This window comes from Molossus molossus, unplaced genomic scaffold (genome assembly GCF_014108415.1).
Source record: "Molossus molossus isolate mMolMol1 unplaced genomic scaffold, mMolMol1.p scaffold_m16_p_7, whole genome shotgun sequence".
In the NCBI taxonomy this organism is placed as follows: domain Eukaryota; kingdom Metazoa; phylum Chordata; class Mammalia; order Chiroptera; family Molossidae; genus Molossus; species Molossus molossus.
The window spans coordinates 98,374,566-98,402,545 of NW_023425401.1; the positions used below are offsets into that span (position 1 = coordinate 98,374,566).

Consider the following 27,980-nt stretch of genomic DNA (forward strand, 5'->3'; position numbering starts at 1 on the left):
ACTTGCAATACGGTGTTTTAGGTTTGAGAATGCGGACATATACCTTTGCGTCCATCCACTGTTTTAACCTGTCTTCCTTTACTAGAATAAAAGTTCCATGGGAGTAGGAACCTTGTCCATATTATTCACCACCGTGTCCCCAGCACCTAGAAAAGTGCCTAGTGTGTGGTAGAGAATTTGCTCCACGAACCTGTAAGTCCCAGAGACAGCACTATCCCCCCACCTGAGGGCGCTCTGCCAGCTCCACCCAAGCAGGAATTAGGCACCAAATCATCTCTAAAGTCCTGTCTTCCCCTTGCCAGATCTCATTATTTGTTCCCAAGGCTACAGAGCTGTCTAAACTTGGCACAGGTGGTCCTTCAAAGACCAACTGTAGTCAAAATCACCAGTCTCTTCTTCCATTAATCTTTCTATGCTCTGATCCTTCTCACCATTCCTGAACATACCATGTGCCATGCCTTTATATATACCGGGTTCCAAATGCAATGCCTTAACCCCTTTCTCTGGCAAATCCATTCACTCACTCAACAACTACTGACGGAATGTCTGATGTGTGGACACTGTAAGGGGCTGGAGACTCAAAGAAAATCAAGACAGTCTGCCAGCCTGGCTGGTGTGAAAGACAAATCAACCAGTATGAACCAGTGGGATGAGAACAATAATGGTGTCATGCACCGTGATGGGTGACTTGTAATGCAGGATGGGATGTGTAAGAGTCTTTCTGGATGAGGTAATGCCTGAGCTGAGTCTTGCTGACTGTACAAGATGAACGGATAAACCAGGAAGAAGATGACAGATTCTAGGAAGTGTGAAATAATTACAAAGTCCTCTTCAATATGAATATAAGGCTCTATTTCCTCATTTTCTAATTTAACTGCTTTATGGAACACATGGAACTCAGTTAAGTGGGAGGGAAATCTGTAAGAACTTCAATGTGGTAAATCCTCCAACATAGGTTAAGTGACAATAATTGGGATCACTGTACTCAGAACAAAGTATTCATTTTAATAGCGTTTATGACTAGCATTGTAAACTATAATTCTGCATTAACACAAAGTTAAATATTATAGTGAACCTGTTGCTTTTGTAGCTCCCAGAGTTCATTTCCCTTCTTTTGATAAGTGCATTCTAACTTCATTTTGGGGAATCATTTGTCCCCATCGTGTGGACTCCTGGGACTATAACTCAAGGTGCTACGTACTTTCCTTGCCAAGTGTCAAACATTCATTTGACTCAAGCAGGATGCTCACTTCTGGATTCTGAATACTGACCGGAGAGATCAAAGGGGAGAACAAGGAGTTGGAGCTCATTTATGCATCTCCGTGGCATCACCCGGCGGAGACCGCCGAGAAGGTTTTGCTATCTGGAGTCCTCCAGCTGCCACACCTCTGGCATCTTCTGAGCCTGATGCTCCCTCCGGCTTTCCGGTTGTTCTATGGTCCTGCATCTGCTACATTCTTCTACTTGTTAGAATCAATTTCTGCTATCTACAACCCCCTAAATCTAGATTACAAAATATTTTTAAAAATTTATATAAATCATCTTTTTTTCTAATTATAATACAAACGCATCATAGAACTCAGAATACATAGAAAAACATGAACCTCATAATTCAGTAAGTCAGATACAACTGTTAACACGTGTTTCTACTCTTTTGTTCTAAATATGTAATTTACATATTTTAAAAATCAATAATCCTAAAAGAATTAGAGTAACTATAAGCCAGACAAAACAAACTTTTGAACAAAGGAATATTACTATGGACAAAGAGGAACATACTTCACAGTGATAAAAGGTTTAACGTACAAATTTCAAAAATGAAACTAAGAATTCTATTTTTAATAGCATCAAAAAAGTAAAATATTTAGAAATAAATTTAACAAAGTCAAACTAGTTCTTCTAAAGATGAACCAGTTTTGTCAATATGGATAAGAATGTTAAATAAAAATAATTTTTTGGTATTTGATGCAGTTATTGGAAAACTTAAATATACCTGGCTTCACACTTTCCTTGAGGAAATCATTTTAAATCATTTGCTATTAGTTCTACTGGTTATTGCCATGGCTCTTGATCAATGTCAAGAAGCTCATAGCCTATTTTTACTCTAGGACTTTTATGGTTTTAGTTCTTAGGTTCAAGACTTTCATACATTTTTTTTTTTTTTATCCTCACTGGAGGACATTTTTCCATTTTTTGTTCAGGTAGAGTGGGAGGGAGAGAGAGGAACAGAGAGAGAGAGAGAAATATCGATGTGAAAGGAACACATCGAGTGGCTGCCACCCGCACAACTGACCAGGGCCGGGGACAAACTGCAGCCGAGGTACGCACCCTTAGCGGGAACCGAACCCGGGTCTCTCAGGACCGCAGGCCGATGCTCTAACCACTGAACCAAACCGGCCAGGGCAAGACTTTCATACATTTTGAGTTGATTTTGTGTATGGTGTACAAGAGTGGTCCAGTCTCGTTCTTTTGCATGTTAACTGTCCAGTTTTCCCAAGAGTATTTATTTATTTTTTAATCCTCACCCAAGGATATTTTTCCATTGATTTTTTTTTAGAAAAAGTGGGAGGGAGGGAGGGAGAGAGGGAAGGAGGGAAAGAAAAAAAAACAAAGAAACATCAACGTGAGACATTCCCACATGACCCCGACTGGGGCCGAAACCTGCAACTGAGGTATGTGCCCTTGATGGAGAATCAAACCCGTGACTATTTGGTCCATGGGATGACACTCTAACTGCTGAGCCAAAGCAGCCAGAGCCCAGCAGCATTTATTGAAGAGACTAGTTTCAGGTGTACACCACAGTGATTAGACATGTATATAACTTACATATTGATGACCCCAATAAGTCTAGTACCCATCTGACACCATACATAACTGTTACAATGTTACTGACTGTATTTCCTAAGCTGTAATTGACATTTCCCTACCCAACTCCAGCAACCATCAATTTATTCTATCTATGGGCTTGTTTCTTGTTAGAACATTTTTTAAAGATTCCTTATATAAGTGAAATCATATAGTGTTTGCTTTCTCTGACTTATTTCAATTAACATATTACTAGGTCCATCCATGTTGAGGCAAATGGCAAGATTTAATTCATTTTTATGGCCAAATAATGTTCCATTGTATATATGTACCACTTCTGTATCTATTCACCTATTGACGAACATTCAAAGTTGCTTCCATTACTTGGCTATCGTAAATAATGGTGTAACAAACACAGGAGTGCATATATCTTTTCAAATTATTTAATTTCATTTTTCAATTATAGTTGACAGCCAATATTATATTAGTTTCAGGTGTACAGCATAGTGGAAAATCATAGCAATTCCCCCTGATATTTCAAGTACCCACCTAGCACCCGACTATTATTACAATATTATGGATTATATTCCCTATGCTGTACTTGATATCCCCGTTACTATTCTGCAACCGCCAATTTGTACTTCTTGATCCCTTCACCTTCACCCAGCCCCCTGACCCCCTCCACTCTGGCAACCATCAGTTTGTTTCTGTATCTATTTCTGATTTGTTTATTTTATTTTGTTTTTTAGATTCCACATAAGTGAAATAATATGGTATTTGTCTTTGTCTGACTTATTTCACTAAGCATAATACCCTGCATGCTCTGCAAAAGGTAAAATTTCATTCATTCTTATGGCCAAGTAATTTCCCTTTGTATATGCGTACCACCACTTTTTTATCCACTTGTTTATTGTCAGGCACTTGGGTTGCTTCCATATATAGCTATAGTACATAATGATGCAACAAACATAGGGGTGCATATATCCCTTAAAATTAGTGTTTTAGGTTTCTTCAAATATATATCCAGAAGTGGAATCCTTGGGTAATAAGGCAGTTCCATTTTAGTTTCCTGAGGAACTTCCATATTGTTCTCCATAGTGGCTGCAGCAATCTGCATTCCCACCAACAGTGCTCAAGGGTCCCCCTTTCTCCATATGCTCTTCAACATCTGTATGACAATAGCCATTCTGACTGGTACGAGGTGATATCTCATTGTGATTTTAATTTGCATTTCCCTGCATCTTTCATTTGACTACTGGCCATCTGTAGTTCCTCTGGAGAAATGTCTATTCAGGTCCTCTGCCCATTTTTGAGTCAGATTTTTTCTTTTTTAGTGTTAAGTTGTATGAATTATATTTTGGATATTAACCCCTTCACTGAATGTTATCATTGGTGAATAATATTTTGTCCCATTCAATAGGTTGTCTTTTAATTTTTCATAGAACTGGATGGTTGATAGTTTCCTTGTTGTGCAAAAGCTTTTTTAGTTTGACGTAGTCCCATTTATTTTTCTTCTTTTGCTTCCCTTGCCAAAGCAGGCACATACCCAACACATTATCAGTAAGAGCAATGTCAAAAGCATTTACTGCCTATGTTTTGTTCTAGGAGTTTTATGGTCTTGAGTCTTGCACTTAAGTCTTTAATTCACTTTGAGTTTATTTTTGTGTGTGGTAAGAAAACAATCCAGTTTCATATTTTTGTGTCTGTCCAATTTTTCCAACATTTATTGAAGAGAATGACTTCACCCCATTCTATATCCTTGTCTCCTTTGTCATACATCAATTGACCACTGAGGCATGGGTTGTCTATTCTATTCCATTGATCTATGTGTCTGTATTTCTATGCCAGTATCATGCCGTTTTAATTACTATAGACTTGTTGTATGGTTTGCTATCAGGTAGTGTGAAACCTTCAACTTTGTTCTTTCTCGATTGCTTTGGCTATTCAAAGTCTTTTGTGGTTCCATATACATTTTAGGATTATTTTAGTTATTTGGAAAATGTCATAGGTGTTTTGATGGGGATTGCACTGAATCTGTATATTGCTTTGGGTAGTATGGACATTTTAACAATATTAATAATTCCTATTGCAGAGCACAGTCCATCCTTCCTTTTATCTGTATCCCCTTCAATTACTTTCTTTACTGTCTTTTAGTTTTCTGACTACGTGTCTTTCAACTCCTTCGTAAAATTTACTCCTAGGTATTTTATTCTTTGATGCAATTTAAATAGGATTGTTTTATTGGTTTCTCTTTCTGATAATTTGTAACTGGTGTATGAAAATGCAACCAATTTCTGTATATTAATTTTGTATTCTGCTACTTAACTGAATTCATTATAATGGTTTTTGTGTGTGTGGATTCTTTAGGGTTCTCTATATAGAGTATCATGCAATCTGAAAAGAATGCCAGTTTTACTTCTTCCTTCCCAATTTGAATGCCTTTTCTTTTTCTTGTCTGTTTACTGTGGCTAGGAGCTCCAATACCAAGTTGAATGGTAGTGGTGAAAATGAACACCCCTAACTTGTTCCTGATCTTAAGGAAAACGCTTTCATGTTTTGTCATTGAGTATGTTAACTAAGTTTGTCATATATGGTCTTCATTATGTTGAGGTTATGTTCCTTCTGTCCCCACTCTGCTGACCATTTCATTAATAGATGCTGGATGTTGTCTAATGCTTTTTCTGCATCTATTTATATGACCATATGATTTTTATCCTTCATCTGTTTATATGATGTATCATGTTAATAGCTTTAGTGGATAATGAATCAACCCTACATTCTGGGAATAAACCCCACTTGATCATGATGTAAAATCTTCTTAATATATGGCTAAATTCAGCTTGCTAATATTTTGCTGAGGATTTTTGCATATATGTTCGTCAGGGATAATGGCCTATAATTTTCTTTTTTTTTGTAATGTCTTTGTCTGGTTTTGGTTATCAGGCAGGGTAAGTCTTTCAGAGTCTTCCCTCTTCAATTTTTTTAGAATAGTTTGAGCAGGATAGGTGTTCATTCTTTGAATGTTGGGTAAAATTTACCTGTGAAGCCATCTGATCTAGCACCTTTGTTGGGAGTTTTTTGATAACTGACTAAATTTCATGAGCAGTTACTGGTCTGTTCAGAATGTCTCTTCCTGATTTAGCCCTGGAAGATTATATGTTTCTGGGAATTTCTCAATTACTTTCAGGTTTTCTAATATGTAGGCATATAATTATTCATAGTATTTCCTTATAATCCTTTGTATATCAGTGTTGGCTATCACTTCTCTTTCATTTCTGATTTTATTTGGGCATTCTATTGTTTCTTGATGAGTCTGGCTAAAGGTTTACCAATTACGTTTATATTTTCAGAGAACCAGCTCATAGTTTCATTGATCTTTTCTATTTTGTGAGGGGGGCTCTATTTTGTTTCTGTTCTGGTCTCTCTTATTTCATTTCTTTTACTCACTTTGGGTGTTGTTTGTTCTTCTATTTTCTAGTTCTTTTAGGTGTTAGGTAAAATTGTCTATTTGAGGTTTTTGTTTTTTGAGGTAGGCCTACATTGCTAAATTTCCCTTTTAGAACTGCTTTCGTTGTGTCCCATAGATTTTGGGTCACTGTATTTCATTTTAATTTTTCTCAACGTCTTTTGAGTTCTTTCTTGATCTCATTGTTAACTCATTTACTGTTTAGTAGCATGTTATTTAGCCTTCATGTCATTGTGTGTTTTTCAGTTTTCTTCTTGTAATTGATTTCTAGTTTTATAACATTGTTATCGAAGAAGATTCCAATCTTCTTAACTGACACTTGTTTTGTGGCCTAACGTGGTTTATCCTGGAAAATGTTCCATGTGCACTTGAAAAGATGGATAGTCTGAGGCTTTTAGGTGAAATGTCCTAAAAATATCAATTAAGTTGCTCTATCTACTGTGTCATTAAGGCCACTGTTTTCCTTGTTGATTTTCTGTCTGGATGATCTATCCACTGATGTCAATGGAGTGGTCAAGTCCCCTACTATTACTGTAATACATAAATTTCTCCTTATGTCTTTCAATATTAGCTTTATATATTTAGGTACTTCTACACTGGGTGTGCAATGTTTGTGAGAGTTGATCCTCTTGTTAGATTGATTCCTTTACCATTACAAAATGCCTTTGTCTCGTTACAGCCTTTGTTTTAAAAGTCTATTTTGTCTGATGTAAGTATTACTACCCCAGCTATTTTTTCATTTCCATTTGATAAAATATCCTGATGTATCCCTTTACTTTCAATCTTAAGTGGGTCTCTTGTAGGTAGCTCATGTACTTTTTTTGTTTTTTAAATCCATTCAACTACTCTGTCTTTTGATTGGAGATTTGGTCCATTTCCAGTAAAAATAATTATTGATAAGTATGTAGTTTATTGCCATTTAATTGTTTTCTGATAGTTTTTGTAGTTCTCTGTTCCTTATTTTCTTGTATGTTGATGACTTTCTAGTGTTGTTTGGATTCCTTTCTCTTTATTTCTTGCAAATCTCTCACAGGTTTTTGGTTTGTGGTTACCATGTGATTCATACTTATGAAGCTGTATTTAGAGTAGTCTATTTTAACTTCATGGTTGCTAAAGTTCAAATGCATTCTAAAATCACCACCATTTTCAATTAGCCCCTCCATATTTATATTTTCTTTCTTTCTTTTTTTTTTTTTTTTTACATCTTTTGTGTTTGTGGTGTATCCCTTAAATTTTGTTGTAATTACATGATTTTCTCACTTTTGCCTTTTAACCTTTGTACTTAGTTGGTTGAGCCACTGCTTTCTACTAAGTAATTTGCCTTTGTCAGTAAGAATTTTTTTTCTCTTCTATATAGATAAGTTCCTTTAGCATTTCTTATAATACTAGTTTAGTGGTGATTAATTTCTTTAGCCTTTTCTTGTCTGGGAAATTCTTTAACTCACCACTGATTCTAAATGACAGATAGCCTTGCTGGGTAATATTGGCGTTAGAGCTACAGTGGCAAAATTATGACAGCAACCATATATGGCCACAAGATTATGTCCGACCCTTTAAGAAAAAGTCTGCAACCTTTGAACTATAGAATATTTTATACCACCAAAATTTTATTTCCAAGACTTCCCAGTTAAGCTTTTTTAGGACAAAAAAAAGGAACTTTATGAACTGAGATGATGACAATTCAAAATGGTATGTGCTTGCACTCTTGTTTTTGCTGTGATAAAGTCAGGCTGCTTGGCATTTATGCTAACTGCTATGCTGTTCAGTTGTCACTTCTCTACCATGGATGCCTGTTTCATACTCTCACTTGGGCTGCTTACTCCTCTGCTACCGCTCAATTTCCCAGGATGCTTCTCAAGCCTGTATTTTCACTGGTCTCCTTTCCCTTTTCTCTTTCCACTACCTCTACTAATGGTTTTCATGCACTCTGGATTTGGTGAAAGTACCAGGAGCTTTGATTATCCTGCTTCCATCTTATACATTATTATTTAACAATTCTGTAGTTGTAGCTTATTAAAAAAACTTTAGTGTTTTGTACTTTAATATTTGTTTAAATTTATTCACATATAAAGTTCTTGCTTATGATCCTTCTTGCATCTTAGTCTTTCTCTTTGGGTTTAATTTGTTTCCTCCAGAAGCGCATCCAGCTCTTCACCTGTTACTCAAGGGCACTGACCACTTCTGGGCTTGGAGCAGCCGTGGATCAGCTTCTACCTTTTGCAACAAATACTCTCTTGCTCATGTTAGGAAGTGCTTTCTTCAATTCTATCCTGTCTGTTTTCTGTGTCTCAAGGATTCATTGTAATTTCTTGTCTAATAAATAGTGATTCCTTCTTATGGTCCAAACCAAGTATTGATGCATTCATTTTAAAAACATCTTTTCTGTGATGGGGAAAAAAGATACACTGGCTTGTGCTCAGACCTCAGTCCTGAAGTGCAAGTCCCACATGTGTTGTTTTCTACATTACTAGCTTGCCAATTAAAAATCAGCCCTAATAGCTTTTACATACAGAAACAGACATGTTCAATTTCTAATAACTGTTTCTGACAGTAATTCTGAAGGACAAAAAGTAGAAAGATCATGGACTCTTGAGCCATAATCTTGATTTCATTGTATTCTGATTGACGTCAGGTAGTTAAGCTCCCTGAGAAAAATGATTTCCTTATCCATAAAATGGAGATGAACATATCTATGTATTTGGGTTGATAAAAATTAAAGGAGAGTATATATACAGTGCTTAATATATATTAGATTTCTCACAGATGTTAGTTTCTTCTTTTGCTATATGGATAATCAAGAATTAAATGTTTTAAATTCCTTCTTACATCACAAAATTCATATTCTATTGCATTAAATTTAAAAGAATAGTCCAATAAGTATTATAGTTTAATTTCAAATATTCTATCAATCTTATTTCTGTTGTGATCTGCCACCCCCCACTCCCATTAGTTGTGATCATACTGAGTTCTTAAATTTCTTTTTATTGTTTTGGCTTTTTTCCTATGCTAATGACATACCAGCTGGGTATTATACTAAAAACATCAATGGATCTGGTAAACTTCTAAATACTTTAAAAATGAATTTATAATAATCCATAAGGATTCTACTTTTGATAAAAAGAGTATAACCAGATTTCATAATACAAACATTAATTTTAATGTAAAAAAAAGGCACTGGAACAGTCTCATTTTAGCAACTATAGTTTTTTTTTAATCCTCACCTGAGGACATTTTCCCATTTTTTGTTCAGATAGAATGGGAGGGAGAGAGAGAGAGAGAAACATCGACGTGAAAGGGACACATCGAGTGGCTGCCACCGCAAGACCAACCAGGGCCGGGGACAAACTGCAACCGAGGGTTGCGCCCTTAGTGGGAACATAACCCGGGTCTCTCTGGACCACAGGCTGACGCTCTAACCGCTGAGCCAAACCAGCCAGGGCAGCAACTATAGATTTTTAAAAGAACACAATCAATTTCTAAAAAAAAATGACTAACAAAACTATACGGTATTCATTAAAGAAGCCTATGCAACAATAAAATGAAAGTAATTTTGAAAAAGAACTAAATTTTATTAGATTGTTTTCATAAAAGTTAAAAAATATCATCTAAAAACAAAAATCAGCTCTATATGGTTAAAACCAAAGAACAATATTACAGACACTAGAGTAAAAGAAACTATAAGTTAATTAAAAGTTAGACACCTCAACTTAAAACCAGTACTTTAGCAACAGAGTAAATATTTATAGAGACCTTTCTGGGATAACACTCTAGGGCCTAATGTACATGCAAATTAAGCCAGCAGACTGTCCTTTAACAATGGAATTGTCTCAATGACCTGAAGTGTATTTTGGGAATAAGGGATAAAGAATAATGAATGGTTCAGATCCTCTCTAGCATATGAATAATTGTCTTATTTTGTCTGTCCTACAGGAAAGAGAAGCATATCGGAAAGAAATACAGTTTGGATCCATAGTTTGAGATATGGCCTAAAAGAGCACGTTCATGGGGCATCTCCTTTAGGAAATGCCAGAGCCCAAGGACCTAAGCTAAAAAGGATCCCATGGTTCTTATTTTCAGAGAAGAACACCCTTGGCGAGGTAAAAAAGGTCATTTGGGGGGGGGGGGGGGGAGTAATTTCTTTTGTTTTTCATTGAGACAGCTGACATGTAACACTACTAGTTTAAGGTGCACACCATAATGGTTTGGTATTTATACATATTTGAAATAATTAGTTAACATTCATCACCTCTCATCATTACAATTTATTTATTTTGTGATGGGAACTTTTGACATTTACCCTCTTAGCAAGTTTCAAATATCCAACACAGTATTGTTAACTGTTTTACTATACACTTAGCAGATAGGTTGAGGCCAGAGGAATTAAGTTCTCGCTGAGGAAGAGAGCTGACAGGCAAAAAGAAATCAGATCCTGGTCCTGTGGCTTTAAGCCCAGGGTCAGGCTGTGCCTCAACTGTAGAGTTATGAGCATCAACAAGATCTCTTTAAGCCTATCTGAGCTGGGGTTAGTAACCCACAATACCAAGAGTCCAAACTAATAAAATATGGGAATTACATAAATCTTTCATGAAATGAAATCTATTTGTAGCCTGCAACAACCAGTTTTTAATATGGTAAGCAAAAATAATCCCTCAGGGATGAAATTATCTAGCTAGTAATTTATAAAGGTACTTTTTAATCTTTTCATGAGTGTGGGGGAAGGAATAGACAGTAAAGAGAAACAGATACTGGAAATCTCTGTGAGCATATCCTACCACAGCTTCTGTACTAGAGTGGCAAAAAATAGTATTTCCATTTAGTTTGGCTTTTGGAGAACTTAGTATGGTGTGTTGTATCTAAAAATTACTGTTGATATACAGCAAAACAACCACCACATATTTAAAGAAATCCAGTAACTGTGTTTAACCCCGACTTCTAGAGGACCTGAATTAACTGCTTTCAGACCAGTATCTTCAAAAAGTTCTCAACAAAGTATTATGAGACAAATGTGCTACCTTCTTTCCCAATTTTCTCTAAATCTTACTGAAGCTGATTTGATGAAGCGTAAAATTCTCTTCAGTCTTAGTTATAAATTATTATAACTAAAATTTATAATTTCTCAAGTACTTATGTACCAGGGTTGGTGGCAAAATGCTTCTTACACATTTACTCATTTAATTTCTAGTTCTTTCTTGCTTCTTTTAGCAGGGCTTTATTTTAAAGTACCAAAAGAAATGTTATAAATAACACTTTTCAGAGTATGGCCATAAAATGGTAGGTAAGCTTGGGATTAATGCTGGTGTCATTTTATTTTATTTTTTTTTATCCTTACCCAAGAACATTTTTGCATTTATCTTTAGACAGAGCAGGAGAGGTAGAAACATCAATGTGAGAGAGACACATCAAGTGGCTGCCACCCACACGACCTCAACTGGAGCTGGGGACACACTGCAACCAAGGTATGTGCCCCTAGCGGTAACTAAACCTGGGACTCTGGTCCGCGGGCCGACGCCTTATTTCATTAAGGTTTCTTGTCTCCCAATATTTGCAGGTCCTGTCTCGTACAGCTAAATGGTTGCAACTGGTGAGTTAATTACTGAGGCTGGATTCTGAACTCCGTCTAAGAGTTTATAATAGCAAAGACAAAACACTGGAAAACTCCAGATTTACCATGATCTCAGAAACTAGATGACTTGGAGAACCCTTACTTAAAGCAAACTACCTCTAACAGTCGTCTCTGTACGTACTACAGAAAAAAAAAAAGTTTACAAATTTCAAATCAAACTGTTACTAGTCCACAACATTTTCTATATCATTAAGTACAATGCTTCTTTCAGCTAATTTTTTCACACCAAACTATTCTTTTTATTTTATTTTATTTATTTATTTATTTTTTGTTCAGGTAGAGTGGGAGGGAGAGAGAGGAACAGAGAGAGAGAGAGAAACATCGATGTGAAAGGGACACATCGAGTGGCTGCCACCCGCACAACCGACCAGGGCTGGGGTCAAACTGCAACCTAGGTACGCGCCCTTAGCGGGAACCGAACCCGGGTCTCTCAGGACCGCAGACCGATGCTCTAACTGCTGAGCCAAACCGGCCAGGGCCAAACTATTCTTTTTAAATTTATTTTTAGAGACAGAGAAACACTGATTTGTTGTTCCATTTATTTATGCATTCATTGATTAATTCTTGTATGTGCCCTGACCAGAGGATCGAATCTGCAACCTTGTGTATTAGGATGATGGTCTAAGTGAGCTACCCAGCCGGGACCACTCACAGCAAACTACTCTTGATGAAGGAGACTGTGTTGTTTTATAGTCTAGCCCAAGCTCCTTACCCATCACCAACTGGTAACAGTTTGTAGTTTTGTCCCTGAGGCCAAACAAAATTTAAATAAATTAACCAAATACTTAGCTAAAACAGTCACATAGTAAAGGAAAACGCAGTAAAAATTAACAATTGACCTCACCTTCGACAGAAGCAATTTCACACAGGAAACGTGACCTTCATAGACAGCAGACAGAAGGGGGGTAATATGATGTTTATCTGGAGCCTGTGAAATAATAAACAGATAAACCATCTTATCCATTTTTCATTTCTTCTTTCTAGATCTGATTACGGAACACTTGTGAATATTTTTAAAGTCAATGTTTACCTATTTGCCTTTCTATATAAAATCACTTCACAGCTACAAGTCTAGCCTCTGGAGAACTGCCCTCTAGGGGCCCTGGCCACAAGCAAGGTTTCTCCTTGGGAGTCAGCAGTGAAGTAGAGGGAGCAGGGCTTGGACTGCAGCTCAGATCTCGGCTCTGCCACTTACTGTGTGAGTAGTGGGGAGCCTCTCCTCCCCACTAGTATAGAGATGTCAGTGAGGTCCCTGAAAGGAATAACACAGCTAATGAAAAGGTAAGACTGCCACAGCTGGATCAAATGACTTGGTGTCCCCTGAAATGTGAAAAGTTCATCTCACTTGCTGTCATGGTTACTTAAAACAATTTTCTAAAACTCTGAAATGCAGAAGCCACAAAGCCAAAAGTCAGGAGATGACTTCTCCTGTCTGACCACTTTTCTCTGTCGGCAAATGCATCTTAGATTATCAGATGACTGCAGGGTCCTACGATCCACTGGGTGACAGCATCTCCTACCTACAGGCAGTGCTAACTCTCCAGTTTCCTTAGAACTTGAAAAGCAACAGACAAGGAAAATATCCTGACCCTCAGCTTGAAAGTCAGTTTGTTCTGCTTATTCTTTAACTTACCAACTACATGTTTCTAAATTACAGAAAATCTGGTATAATTTCAGACTGTATTGCTTAAAATGAGGTTTTCACAATAACTATTTTACGTATCTATTAAACAATTACCCAAAGCATACAACAGAAAATTTTTTTCTAGAATGACAATGTTCTTTACATACATTAATATCTGCTCCTTTCAGCAGCAGAAATTCCAGGATTTCAAGCTGCCCACAATCTGCCGCATAATGAAGAGGTTTCCTTCCACCTTCTAGTGTCCGATTGACATCTTCTCCCTTATTAAAAGAAGCCAAATGAAAACAATATTTATGTGGATGGTAGATTGAAGGAGAAAAGGTACTTCATATTTTTATTTTCTTAAAGCTCTAAGAGTTTCATGAAATTATTGCATTTCTTGCAAAGTGAAGTAATCAAAAGCCTGAAATGAAATTCTTCATAATTAGCACAAAGTATGACTGTAATTGAAACCATGATTAGTCAAGCTGGAAACAATAAGTAATAATGCTAAATGTAATGAAATATATTACTGTGCTCTATTTCTAAGAAGTTCAATCAGCATAATGTCAAAAGGTGGGTCATATGAGACTGATGAGCTCAAATACTGACTTTTACACAGATCACATGACATGTATTTTAATTCTTCAAAGAAAGCATCACTACTTTGATAGACTCACACAGCATTATCGGCTATTAAGAATTCATCTCATTCAACATTTACTAGAGTCCTATTGTATGGTAGGTAGGCACTGTACACAGGGGACAATGATGAGCAAAATCAGACAGGGCTTCTGATTGCATGGAGCTTACCATCTAGTATAATCACATTTGAACACATTTCACAATATAAATTCTATGAAGGAAAAGGACTCAGTGCTACATAAATACTTTTTTGTTGTTGTTGTTAACCCTCACCCGAGGATATTTTTCCAGTTATTTTTAGAGAGACACATCAGTTGGTTGCCTCTTGCATGCACCCCGACCTGGGCCAAGGATGCAAACCCGTGACCCTTTGGTGTGTGGGCCAACACTCTAACCACTGAACCACACCAGCCAGGGCTTTGCTACACAAATGCTTTTCAGAAGAACATGACAATCTTGGTGATGGACAGGGGGTAGGTGGTATCAGAAAATAAACTTAAGGTCTCAAAAAATAGTTTTCATTCACTGAGGACTAACAGATTCTAACAATAATAAATATAATTTATTTGCTGACCAGCTACTGCAGGTTTGGGCTACATGCATTCTCTCTAATCTTTAAATAATTGTAAAAGGAGAAAATCTCCATTTAACATATGAAAAAAGTCTAAAGCTGAAAGAGGTTAAATACCATTTTAATGTGGCTTAGTTAGTAACAGAGTAGAAGTCTAAAGCCAAAAACTACCACATGGCCTCCAATTCAGTATTTGCCTCTTTACAGAATAGAAAAATGTCTGAAAGAATTTTTCTTAACTACTGTATTATCTACCTAGCTTGGTTTGGCCAACTCATCAAGCCATATCCCAAACTGAGATATCCAGAGCTCTATCACTCTATAGCCATGATGAGCTGTTCTTTCAAATATACTTTATATGGACAGGGAAGGAAGGTGTATGACATGCTTAAGATCACTGGAGACTTAGTGTGGGACCAAGACTATTCAGACTATTTGCTGAATCTTAGTTTCCTTATCTGTAAAAATAGGAATGAAAATACTTATATCTCATAGGGTTTTAGTGTGTATCATTAAAGGCGATAATTATGCAAACTATACAACACAGTGCCTTACACAGGGTAAAACGTAAAAGATTAACTGATTTCTGTGGATCCCTGATGCTGATTTATACTGGTTTTAAAAGACTATCCAAACTTGGGTGAAGGCAGATTTCTGCATAACAGATGAAATGTAAACAAAGATATGATTGAAGGTAATCTACTTTAGAAACAAATTTAAATAATAAAAGCAATTTGGTATACCACCTTAGTCTTTATTCACAACTGTGAAAATGTGAAGCTCTCAAGTGAAGACAGATCTTAGATAATTCAGATAAAGCAAAGAAATACCTGAGTGTGCCATCAATAGGATAGCTTTGTCAAAAAGGTATTTTCTTAAAAATCCGACAGCTTCCTTCTCTACTTAGTACAAGCATGCAAATGTATACAAAACGAAGCTGTTGTGTTTAAACTTTCTCCTTTATCCCCGCGGACAAAAAATGACAGCACTGGAAAGGCTTTAAGTTACTGACAGGAAAGAAAGGACCCTCTTCAGCAGGGCCTTAGCAAATGCTGTACTGATGGGAAAATCTATAGTACTAAATGCCTGTATTGGAAAAGGAGAAAGGTCTCAAATAAATGATCTTTGTACTTTCAGGAACTAGGAAAAAAAGGTATATGGAATTCTCTGCACCTTCTGCTCCATATTGTTGTGAACTAAAATGCATTACTCTACGCTGATTCTAAAACAGGACAAAGATGTTATAAGAAAAGAACACCAATTCTGAATAAAATTTAGGTAAACTGAATCTAACTATATATATATATATGAATAATATACAATGGCCAAGTCAGATTTATCCTAGGAATACAGGCTGGTTAAATATTTGAAATGTAGTCAATATAATCCACCATTTTAACAAACTAAAAATAAACAAACATCATATGATCATCTCAGTAGATGAGAAAGCATCTGACAGAATCTAACACCTATTCCTTTTAGAAACTCAGCAAAGTAGAAAAAGAAGGAAACTTCTTTGGCCTAATAAGGACTTTTACAACTAACATCATACTTGACTGGTGAAAGATTAAATGTTTTTCATCTAAAAATCAGGAACAAGACGAGATATCTGTTCTTACCCCTTTAGTCAATGTTGTACTGAAGATTCTAGCCCGTGCAATTAGGCAAGAAAAAAATTAAAAACGGGGGCATCCATTTTGAAAGGGAAGAAGTAAAATTGTCTTTGCAAATGACATGATCGTCCATGTAGAAAATTCAAAGGAATCTACCAAAAAGCTACTAGAACTATTAAGTAACTTTAGCAATGTTGTAGGACAAAAGATTAATATACAAAAATCAAATGCATTTTATACTAGCAATGAATAACTAAATCCAAGCTAAAAACAGTATTTACAATAGTATTAAAAATTATAAGACAGTTTAATGTGAAATACCTGTACACTGAAAACTAAACATTGTTGAGAGAAATTAGAGAGGACCTAAACAGAGAAACATAGCATGTTCGTAGGTTGAAAAATTTAGTACTGTAAAGATGTCAATTCTCCCCAAATTGATGTACAGATTCAATGCAATACCAGTCAAAGGCCCAGGAGATATATATATTTTTTAAGACATTAATACACTGACCCTAAATCTCACATAGAAAAAAAACAATCTAGAATAGCCAAAACAACTTTGGGGGGAAAAACACGTTGGAGGGCCAACACAACCTAATTTCAAGAACTATTAAAAATTTCAGTAATCAAAAAAATGTGGCATGGGCATAAAATTATAAAATAGTCAAACTAATTTATAGTGAAGGCAGATCCTGGGAGGGAAGGGCAATAGGAGGGAGGGTCTATGAAGAGGCACTTTCATGGGATAAGAGAAGATCAATGTGAACCCTTACTAGCTGGGTGAACTTCAGAGATGAAAACAACCGTCTGAAATAAACCTTCCAACTGGTATCCCAACTTCCAGCCCCATTTTGCCCACTCCATTCTTGACTCTGCAGCTACAGGGATCTTTCCAAAACACAAAATGTGGTTGGCATCATTGCCTTTTTAAAAGTACTTTGGCCTGGAGAGGTAGATCTGTTAGTTAGAATGTCATCCCAATATACCACGGTTGCGAGTTTGATCTCTGGTCAGGGCACATTCAAGAAGCAACCAATAAATGCATAACTAAGTGATACAACAAATACACGTGTCTCTCTCTCTCTCTCTCTCATCAACCAATACAAAAATTTTAAAGTAGTTTGAGGACTGACTATCCATTGTTCCTAGAGGATACAGTTTAATCAACATAGTTTAGCATAGCTTAGGGGATCTGGAATGACCTAGCCCTAGAGGACCTTTCCAACTTCCATTCTCATAGCATTCCTCCTCCCCACTGCCCTTTGTTTAGCTAATTTCTACTAATCCTTCAGAATCAAGCTATAATAAAACTTCCCCTGGAAAGTCATCTCTAACCACCTCAACTTAGAGAAATGTGACCCTCTGTATTCAAAGTACTTTGTACTAACACAAAACATTCTACTCAAACTGCCTGTAGCTATATCCTCTATGAACACAGGTCAGGTACCATGTTTCCATTATTTACTTTTGTATTTACAGTGCCTAGCATAGTTTGTGACACATAGTAAACATTTCTGTAATAGAAGCTTTTGATTGAGCAAATGGTGAAGTTGCTCAAGCCACAGACTTGGAAGTTAAGTCATACATGAGATCTTCCATTTCAACCAAACACTGTTATCTAGTAATAGCAGTAGTAACTTGAGAGCAATGATGTTTACCAATGTAGGGAGTTTGAATGACAATTTCAGCAGGTTTTCAATAGTCTGGATACATAGTAACTTCAGCGGTAGTGGTGAAATAGGAAAGAAAGATAATGCTCTATATAGTTCCTTTCTCCTTACCTTCCCTCCACCCATATTCTAAGCATAAGTAACCAGAGAGGAAGTTAGACACCTATAATCTTGATTCTAACTTCATGAAACATTACCAGTTAAAGAAAAACCTAATCCTAATTTTGTCTCCCAGATTCTGGGGCTAGGGAAGAGAAATTTTCTACATGATTTCAACCGGTCCCTTAGCATTGCATGACAATCTAACCATGTTTCCCTTTTTATTTTGCTCTTCCACATTCCATGGAGACTATTTAAATCTCTTCTATTATTTATAAACCTTCAACTTCTCTATCTCCTCCTACACTTTCTTTCTCAGCAGTTAACTTCATATCCTTCTTTTCACAGAACACTGCCTTCAGACATAAACTCCCTCAGAAACTTCTCTCTACCACACCTTCATCTAAAGCCAATCTCTCACCTATATGTTTTGGATATTATCCTTTCTTTTTCTTAGAAAACTTACTCCTTTATTTCTTTTCTTGCCCGTGTTTTCAACTTTGTCTGTTCTACTGGCTCACTCTCATTAGCATATGCTATTCACAACTCTTCCATTAAAAGGCAAACAGCAACACAAGAACCTCTCCTCGGACCTGACATCCTCCGGACACTGTTTTCTTTTCATGGCTAAATTTTCTGAAAAAGCACTGTTTGTATTTGCTATCTAAAATTTCTTACCTTCCATTCTAATCTGACTTCTACCCTGAACACCATACCATAACCATTTTTTGCTGAGGTCAATGACCTTCATGTTGTGACTAGTGACAAAGCTGACTACTCCTTTCTTTTTTAAATACCCTTTCTCTTGGCTTCAGTGACACCACATTTTCGTACTTTCCCTTCTTACTTTCTTTGCTGTTTCCTCTTCTGACTCATCCACTTCTATCAGATGTTTAAAACAAAATTTTGGAATATTAGTTATGATTTCATATTGTCATGTATAACTCAAACAGTTGATAAATTTGTATCCCTATTCAGTCTTGTAATAATATCTACATAGAAATATCCTGATTATAGAATTTTTGGGGAATAATACTTACCTAGGGATAAAGTTTATATGTTTTTAAAGACATCATGCAATAATATCATGTGACACAGAATTTGGAAGCAATAACATTCTTACCATGATGTGTGTGTAGACAACCAGGCAGGTCACAAATAGATGCACACAGCTTTTATTTGCCATATACAGATGGCAGGCTGACAAACCAAACTTGTCATCATGTCCAGGCCTATTCTAGCTTCACCTTTCCCTTTTAGCTAGAATAATTTAATTTATCCAGTTTTGTTTGGTCTCTCCATCCTCTTTCATTGCAACATGAAGCTTTTTGGTCGTTAAATACACAAAATTGAGATTTATTATACTAAAATTGTATTTTTACAATGGAATCTATTCTTATTTTCTCTAAATATGGTATATTCTACATATGTAATAGTGCAGATATGACATAACATTATTTCACATTCTGGTGAGTTTAAATTAAATACACTCTATCCAATAAAGATGTTAAAAACAACGAAAACCAACAGGAATGCATCAAAACCCAATGTTAATACTAGATGTACAGAAGTTCTGACTTTATCTAAATTGTGTCCACAAAGGAAAAGGAAAGGAAACAGACCTCCAGTATAAGTAAAATATCTCAGAGAAGCAGTCCCCGAATATGCCTGTCCCAAGTGCTGTGAAAATAAGCAGAAAAAAGACTAAAATGCTCAAGAAAAACAATATGGGGGGGGAGGGGGAATGAAAAACAAAACTAATCAGGTAGCAAAATAAAAGAAATATTTAACTGAAAACTCAAGAAACTTAATTTAGAAAGCATTTACAGCATTATGAAAAAGTTATCTTAAAAGAACAGGCAAACACATAAAGTGAACAAGCTGAGATGAAGGCTGATCGGAACAGGGAGCTAGCTAGCAATAGAAAGGAAATTAAAACTGCAGTTGCAAAATTAAAATGTATACCCTGGTCAGTAGAATTGGGTAACACTACTCAAATCAGAAAATTCAATTAAATAAAGAACTGACAAAAAACTTAAGAAATCCTCCCAGAATAGTGAGGTGATATAAAAGTAAAAATTATTTTTAAAAAGATGATCATTACCTCCTCCAAATCTATAAATAAGACATAACCAGAACAAAGGGAAGAGAAATAGTTATGAAAGTAAACATTCTGAGCTCAACAAAGACCTGAGCCTGTGTATTGTAAAAGCTCATTTATTACAGATGGAAATCAGTAGACACCCACCCATTAATACAGCTTTGTAATTTGTTTTACAGAGATGAAGCAAGCAAAAACAAAAAGTAAAAAACACTCCAGGCTGGTGTGGCTCACTGGTTGAGCACTGACCCATGCACCAAGAGGTAGCTGGTTCAATTCCCAGTCAGGGCACATGCCTGGGTTGTGGGCTAGATAGATCTCCAGTGGGGGGCATGCAGGAGGCGATCAATCTATGTTCTCTCTCATCGATGTTTCCATCTCTCTCCTTTCCTCTATAAAATTAATAAAGAAAAAAAAAAGTAAAGAACACATTAATGCTAAAGAAAATTTAATTACCCTAGTCTCTTACTTTTGACCAATCTGCAACACTGAATGACTAACTATAGAACTAATATTTGGAGTTTGAGGATCAGTTATAATCCTCTGAGAGGAGTTATTGACACCAATACTAACAGTAGAAGGTGTGAGATGTCCTTTAAATATGTTGGAGGTAGGCAGAAGGTAGAGAATCTCTGATCTACAATTTGGAGGGAATAAATGATAACTTGTGCATTCTACAACAAGCAAATCAATATTGATGTGTAACAGCAGTCCTGGGCATCAGCAAATCAGAAACTATACTACCCTTCAGTGTGGGAGGTGGCGGTGAGAAGCACCTCAAGATTGCTAGTATAGTAATCCTCCAACTTTTTGGTCTCAGGATCCCAAAGAGTGTTTAGTTATATCTATGGGTAGTTATGAAATTAGGAATTAGAGTATAAAACACTTTAAATATTTATTAATTCATTTAGAAATAACAGAAACATATTACACATTAACATAACTGAGATTTAAAAAAATAAAAACAACCATATTTTCCTCTGAAAAGGTGGAAAGGATGGTCCTATATTACATTTGTTGCAAAATGTTTGTTTTAATAGAAGACGGCTGAATTCTCACATCTACTTCCACATTCAATTTGTTTTGATATATTATTCTGGCTAAACAACAGGAAGAAAATTTGGCTTCCCGCAGATACGCAGTTGAACAAGTATAACACTATTAGCAGCCTTTTCAGTTAATTATGGATATTCTTCTTTGACACTACTCCCAAAACTCAGTAGGTGGTAGTTAAAGGTTATTTGCAGCATGGAATTTGAAACTATCAATGAACTTCATACTCTGTTCATTAAAAATTAACCCATCAGTCTACTTGCACTTGGAATGAATCTTTATCCACGCACAATTTTGTTGTGTTATGCATTGGTCATTTAGAAAATATTGGCTTACTGAGTTATGTTGAATATTTTCTTTAATACAATATCAAAACAATCACATTCATTGATTGATACTACTCCTAATATCATCAAACAGTCTTTAAGTACTAGGAAGCTCTCAGGCTCAAAATGGCAGATATAAATGTTCCAAAATTTGAATTTTCTCTTGAAAGCTCCAATTTTACCATTGGCAATAAAAAGTATCAGTTTTCTTCCACGAACTGACAGGCTCACTAAATTCATTTTTAAGAAAATGTCAGCCAAATGTTCAAGTCAGAATAACCAAATTTATAGTTCGTCAGTTGTTTTTTTCAAATAAAAATCGTGTTCCATTAAAAATAAAATAAAAAAGCAGCTAGTTCAGTTGCAACTCCAACTGCAGACGTGCTTTTATGAACACTTGCAATTTCTTCAAGGAGAATATTAAAGGGATGTACTGCATAATCAGAATTTAATAAAAGTGAAAATTCAGTGGTTTCATTCTGCACTGAATCTGGCCTATTTTAAACTGCATGTGAGTGGGGGGTTAAGTCCACCACGGGTGGCAGTCGTACAGTTTGGTGCCATGCTGTTTCACACAGCAGTTTTACTCACGGTTGCTTTTCTTCCATCAAAGTGTCATCACAGTGAAAAGAGCAAGCAAAGTCTTAATATATTATAGAAATTGTCTGGAAATAATGCATGGATAACAGATCCATTCAACGTGTGCTTATACTGGTAGATTTTAATATAACAGTATGAAGTTCACTGACCCCTTAAAAAGGTCTCAGGGGCCCCCAGAGATCTACAGTACTTTGAGAACTATTGCTCTAGTTGAGCAAAAGATATGAAGTCAAAATTAGGACACAAAATGGGGTGTTTGGGCATCAAAGAATTAATGATGAAAGTAAAGTAAGCCTATACCTAAGCAAATATTATTTAAAAATGAAGACGTCAAAAATAAGTCCTGAAAGAGAAGATATGCAATTTAATAAGCACATACAATCACACATTTATATAAAACAGAAAGCAGGAGGAGCATTTGAGATCTTGCTCCTCAGTACATGTTGTCAGCTTGGTTCAAGTCAAGTCTTAAAAAAAAGTAGGTAAGGACATAAAAACCATAATAAATTTGTATACAGACTTCTGGTCAAGATGGCGGGTAGGTAAACGCGGTATCGCGTCCTCCCACCACATCATCAAAGTTACAACTAAACTACAGAACAACCATCATTCAAAACCGCCTGAAATCAAGCTGAATGGAAGTCGTACAACTACGGAATTAAAAAAAAAAAGCAGCTACATCCAGACTGGTAGGACGGGCGGCGGCAGCGCAGCGGCAGCGGCTGAGACGGGCTGGTCCCACACCCAAGCGTGGTGGATAAAAATCAGGAGGCTCCCGCGGCTGGGAAGGTCCTTCCTGAGGACTGAGGGGTCCCCGTCCTACACCAAGTGCCCTGTCCAGGGTTCCAGGAAGAGAATCCCCATCACTTCTGGCTGGAAAAACCAGCGGGAACTGAGGCTCAGGGAGGCTGAGGCGGCTGGAGCCCCAGGCAGCTCCTTAAAGGGCCCGCGCACAGACTTATCGGACTCTCTCCCTCTAAGCTCGGAGGGGAGGCAGCTCGAGGGGCGCCAGAGACATACAGGGAAGAACTGAGCTGTTTGGCACTGGAGCGAGGGCTGGAGAGGGGGCTTCCTCGGGGACAAACGTGCTGTCAGAGGCCTTTGTTCCTTTGGTGAGCCCTTCCCGGGGGCGGCAGACAGAAGCCATATCTGGGACTCCAGCAACCTGGCTCACACTGGTAGCCCCGCCCCGCCCCACATAACTTTCAAGCTCACCCAAGCTGTTGCCACTTGCTTAACCATAGGATTGGCCGGTCTTGGATCCTGCTTCGGGTTTTTCCTAAATTCTTTCAAACAAGCAGCATCGGGTCTCAGCGAGCCCCATACCTCTCATTAAGTAATACACTGAAACAAACACAGGGAGGCAGCCAAAATGAGGAGACAAAGAAACAGGTCCCAAATGAAAGAACAGAACAAAACCCCAAAAGAACTAAGCAAAAGGGAGATAAGCAACCTAACAGATGCTGAGTTCAAAATACTGCTTATAGGGATGCTCAGTGAACTTAGTGAGAACCTCAGTGAACTTAGGGAGGGCCTCAAGAGCATAAAAAAGGACCAGTTAGAAATCATGGATGCACAGTTAGAATTGAAGGAGGCATTAACTGAAATAAAGAATAATTTACACAGCTTCAATAATAGAGTATGTAAATCCAAGGAGCAAACCATTGATTTGGAATATAAGGAAGCAAAAAATCCCCAATCAGAACAGCAAAAAGAAAAAAGAATCCAAAAAAATGAGGATAGTGTAAGGAGCCTCTGGGACAACTTCAAGCGTGCCAACATTCGCATCTTGGGGGTGCCCAAAGGAGAAGAGAGAGAACAAGAAATCAAAAACCTGTTTGAAACAATAATGGCAGAAAACTTTCCTAACTTGGTGAAGGAAACAGACATACAAGTCCAGGAAGCACAGAGAGTCCCAAACAAAATGAACCCCAAGAGGCACACACCAAGACACATCATCATCAAAATGCAAAAGGTTCAAGACAAAGAGAGAATATTAAAAGCAGCAAGAGAAAGGCAGCTAGTTACCTACAAGGGAGTACCCATTAGGCTGTCAGCTGATTTCTCAAAAGAAACTTTGCAGGCCAGAAGGGAGTGGCAAGAAATATTCAGAGTGATGAAAAGCAAGAACCTACAACCAAAATTACTCTATCCTGCAAAGCTGTCATTTAGAATTGATGGACATATAAAAACTTTCCCAGACAAGAAAAAGTTAAAGGAGTTCATCACTACCAAACCGTTATTATATGAAATGATGAAGTGTCTTTTTGAAGAAAAAGATAAAATGTATGAACAAACAAAATGGCAATGAATACATATCTATCAACAATGGAATCTACAAACAAAATGAACAGAAAGAACAGAAACATTCTCATAGATACAGAGAACATTTTGTTGGTTGCCAGTTGGGAAGGGGGTTGGGGGAATGGGTGAAAAAGGTGAAGGGATTAAGAAGCACAAATTCATTGCTAGTCTGACAAACCTCAAAGGGAAAGGGGTTGGGGGGGTGGGAAGAAATAAACCAAAGAACTTAAATGCATAACCAATGGACACAGACAATAGTGTGGGAAAAGGTGGGAGGGAGGTGGGAGGGGGGCGGGAGTGGGGAGGAGGGGGTCAATGGGGGAAAAATGTGGAACATCTGTAATACATTTTACATCCAACAATAAAGATTTGAAAAAAAAAAAAAATTTGTATACAACAAATTTGTTAGTACTTGTCATTTTTAGAGAATGGGATTAAGAGGGAACTCTCACTTTCTGAATTTCAATAATATATTTTTTTAAATGAGCATGTATTACTTTTATAATCAATTAAAGCAATACAGCTATTTTTGTTTGAAAAAACTAACACCAAGGGCTATTGCTTGTTAACTTAGCAAAATTTAAATTCAAACTTTTTTTTTCCTGACAAAATGTAAGGTCTAGCAGACCTAAAGATGAATACCTTTCAAGTCAATGGGAACAAAAGCCAAGAAACTAAATTCCTAAAGCTAAAAAAAAAACCAAAAAAAAAAAACAAAACGGTGAAATGAAAATAAGTTTAAACAAAGTAAACTCAAATTATAAAAGCAGGAAATTTAAATTGATCAATATGACAATAAATGTGAACTATCAAATTGCAAGACAAAGAATCTTGGGTTTTGTTAACAGTAGCAAGAAAACAACAAAAATCCAACCAGAAGATGCCATCTGGAGAAACACCTAAAAACCAATTGATATATCAGGCACATATATCTAAAAAACTAGTGAAAGTAATAATATATGACAAAGTAGAATTCAAGGTAAAAAATGAGAAAAAGATTACATTTAAAAAAATGTATGTTATAAATCTGTATCTGAAAAACAGCAAAAACAAACAAAACCCAACTGACAAATACAGCATTGTCATAGTCATCACCAAGGCATGATTAATGAGATTAAATTATATGTCTCAGACTTTGGACTCTATGTAAACTACACCTACTTCCACTAATTAACAAAACTTGCATAATAGATCAAAGAAAACCTCAATACATTCCAAAGTTTAAAACCTTATGAAACCCATTCTCTAATCACAATGCAGTAAAACTGAAAATTAATACCAAGAGCTTTAGAGCACAAGCACGACACAGAACAAAAAACCCAAAGGAATAAACAACAAAAATAACACATAAAACAAACACAAAATATACAACACACACACACAACCAAGCCAATATTAAATGTCCTAAATTACTGATGGAGCAAAGAGGAACTCAGAATTACAGACTATTTTGAAAATACAGTTAAGAATATTGCTTATGGATAGAGCCAAGACTGAAAAACCAAGTGAGCTTCTGAGATAGTTATTAAATTAGTATGAAATTACACGACTTTTCAAAGTCTGCCAGTTCTTTTACTTCACATTAAACTTTGAAAACATTTATAATTTGCCTAGGTTTTGCAACAAAAAAAGTAATTTTAAGTATACTAATTCTGATACCTCTTCATATTAGCTGAAAATGACAATTTTTACAAATTTAGAAATCCATTAAAAATATCTGCATAGAAGAAACATCATCTAATCCACTTGCTTCCAAAGAAAATTAACCTTAAAACTTCTGAATTCAAATTCAAAGATCTAGTTTTTAAATTTTGTGTGGTTTTGTAAAAATCAGTTAAAAGTGCATTTAATAGAGTTCTCAATGCTTGAGGAAAAAGCTCAATATTCATAATGTAATATATGTGTGCGCACACACACACCCATTTATACTCCATTACTATTTCCTATAGAATAATTCCCAAATCTGACACTGTTCAAAATATATCCCCATAAAACTGAATATTAGAATGGAAACAGGAGAACAACGTACAGTCCTTTCAGAACGAACGGCAGAACATCTCCAAGCTTCCCTCTCTCTAGCCAAGAAATTCAGATCAACTGTATAAAGAACAGGTCTTGCTGTCTAGAAAGTCTCATTTTCCTTGCTTGATGCTAATAAATCCTCAAATTCCTAATCCCAAACAAAATCTCCAACCTTCTTTTTAAAAACCAGTCTTAATATTTTGGGTCAAAGTCTAGGAGCCAAAGTAATTGCTGAAATTCATCTTTCATCGTACACAAAAGTGGCAAACTAACATCTGCCTTTGATGGTATTGCGTGATAATTTGATTGCTTCCTCTTGAATAACAAATTATGGAAAAAATTATCAGCAACATTCTGTGTCAAGGGTAGAGAAATCTTGTCAAGATTTAAGTTAAATTATGACGCTTAAAATGATGAAACATGCTTTTATGTGATTAACTTCAAGAGACCTGGCATCTTTTTTATTTGATCTCCTTGTCATTTGTACTACATAAGTAGTTAATAGTATCTAAGAACACAAACACCCTGTACTGAGTGACAAGAGTGAAGCCTGTGATGATGTTACACCCACTCCATTCAGACCCTTTTTCTACCAATTTGCTAGTGCCAAGATGGAGGTGAATTGGTCACCCAGACTGTCTCTGCTAATATCTTTTTTTTTCTGTTCAGACTTTAGACCATCTTCTTCTTTGCCTGACATTTAGACTCTAAATTTTGCCAAAGACTTTCACCTCGAATTGATACTGCTTAATCTGATCCTGATTGTGCCTTCTGGATGGAGAACAACTGCAAGCTCTTCCTAAGGAAACTCCTCTTATCCTGGTATACACAGCTCTAGATCTTTTATAAGACCTTACAGCTTTAAAGAATTTTTCACTCACTAGTCATTTATTTGGCCAGTCATTTACTCAACAAACATTTAAGAGCTCCCACTACGAACTAGACATTATTCTAAGTGGTAGAAATACAGAAGCGAACAAAAAAGACAAAGTTCATCAAGTCAACTAACTGCTGCAACAGGCTCAGCATGAGCTGGACTAAGTATGCTCACTGTGGTTCCAAAAGCTTCTTTCTGGCAATAGGTTTGTGCCAAGTCATGCAGACAAAAATTGAAACTCCATTCCTCCTCTACCTGCTCAATCTTTATTTTTGGTACGTGCCCCTAGCGGAAACTGAACCCAGGACTCTCTGGTCCGCAGGACGATGCTCCAACTGCTGAGCCAAACCGGCCAGGGCTCTACCTGCTCAATCTTTTAAAAAGTACTTATGTTCAGCCTGGCTGGTGTGGCTCAGTGGATTGAGAGTCATCCCATGGACTGAGAGGTCCCGGTTTGATTCCCGATCAGGGCACATGCCCGGTTTCAGGCTTGATACCCAGTAGGGGGCATGCAGGAGGCAGCTAATAGATGTTTCTCTCTAAAAAATCAATAAAAACATATTTAAAAAGAGAAAACG

At 36.6% G+C, this 27,980-nt stretch overlaps 1 protein-coding gene across 1 annotated transcript in view; it reads right to left on the minus strand.

The window, feature by feature from the left end:
- The window catches only part of MTPN (myotrophin), a 53,257-nt gene that overhangs the window by 3,847 nt on the left and 21,430 nt on the right, over positions 1-27,980 (minus strand). The window contains exons 2-3 of the mRNA XM_036246472.1: positions 13,686-13,799; positions 12,739-12,822 (exon numbers count right to left, since the gene is read on the minus strand). Of these exons, the coding sequence (XP_036102365.1) occupies positions 12,739-12,822; positions 13,686-13,799 (198 nt within the window). The remainder of the gene's footprint in view (positions 1-12,738; positions 12,823-13,685; positions 13,800-27,980) is intronic.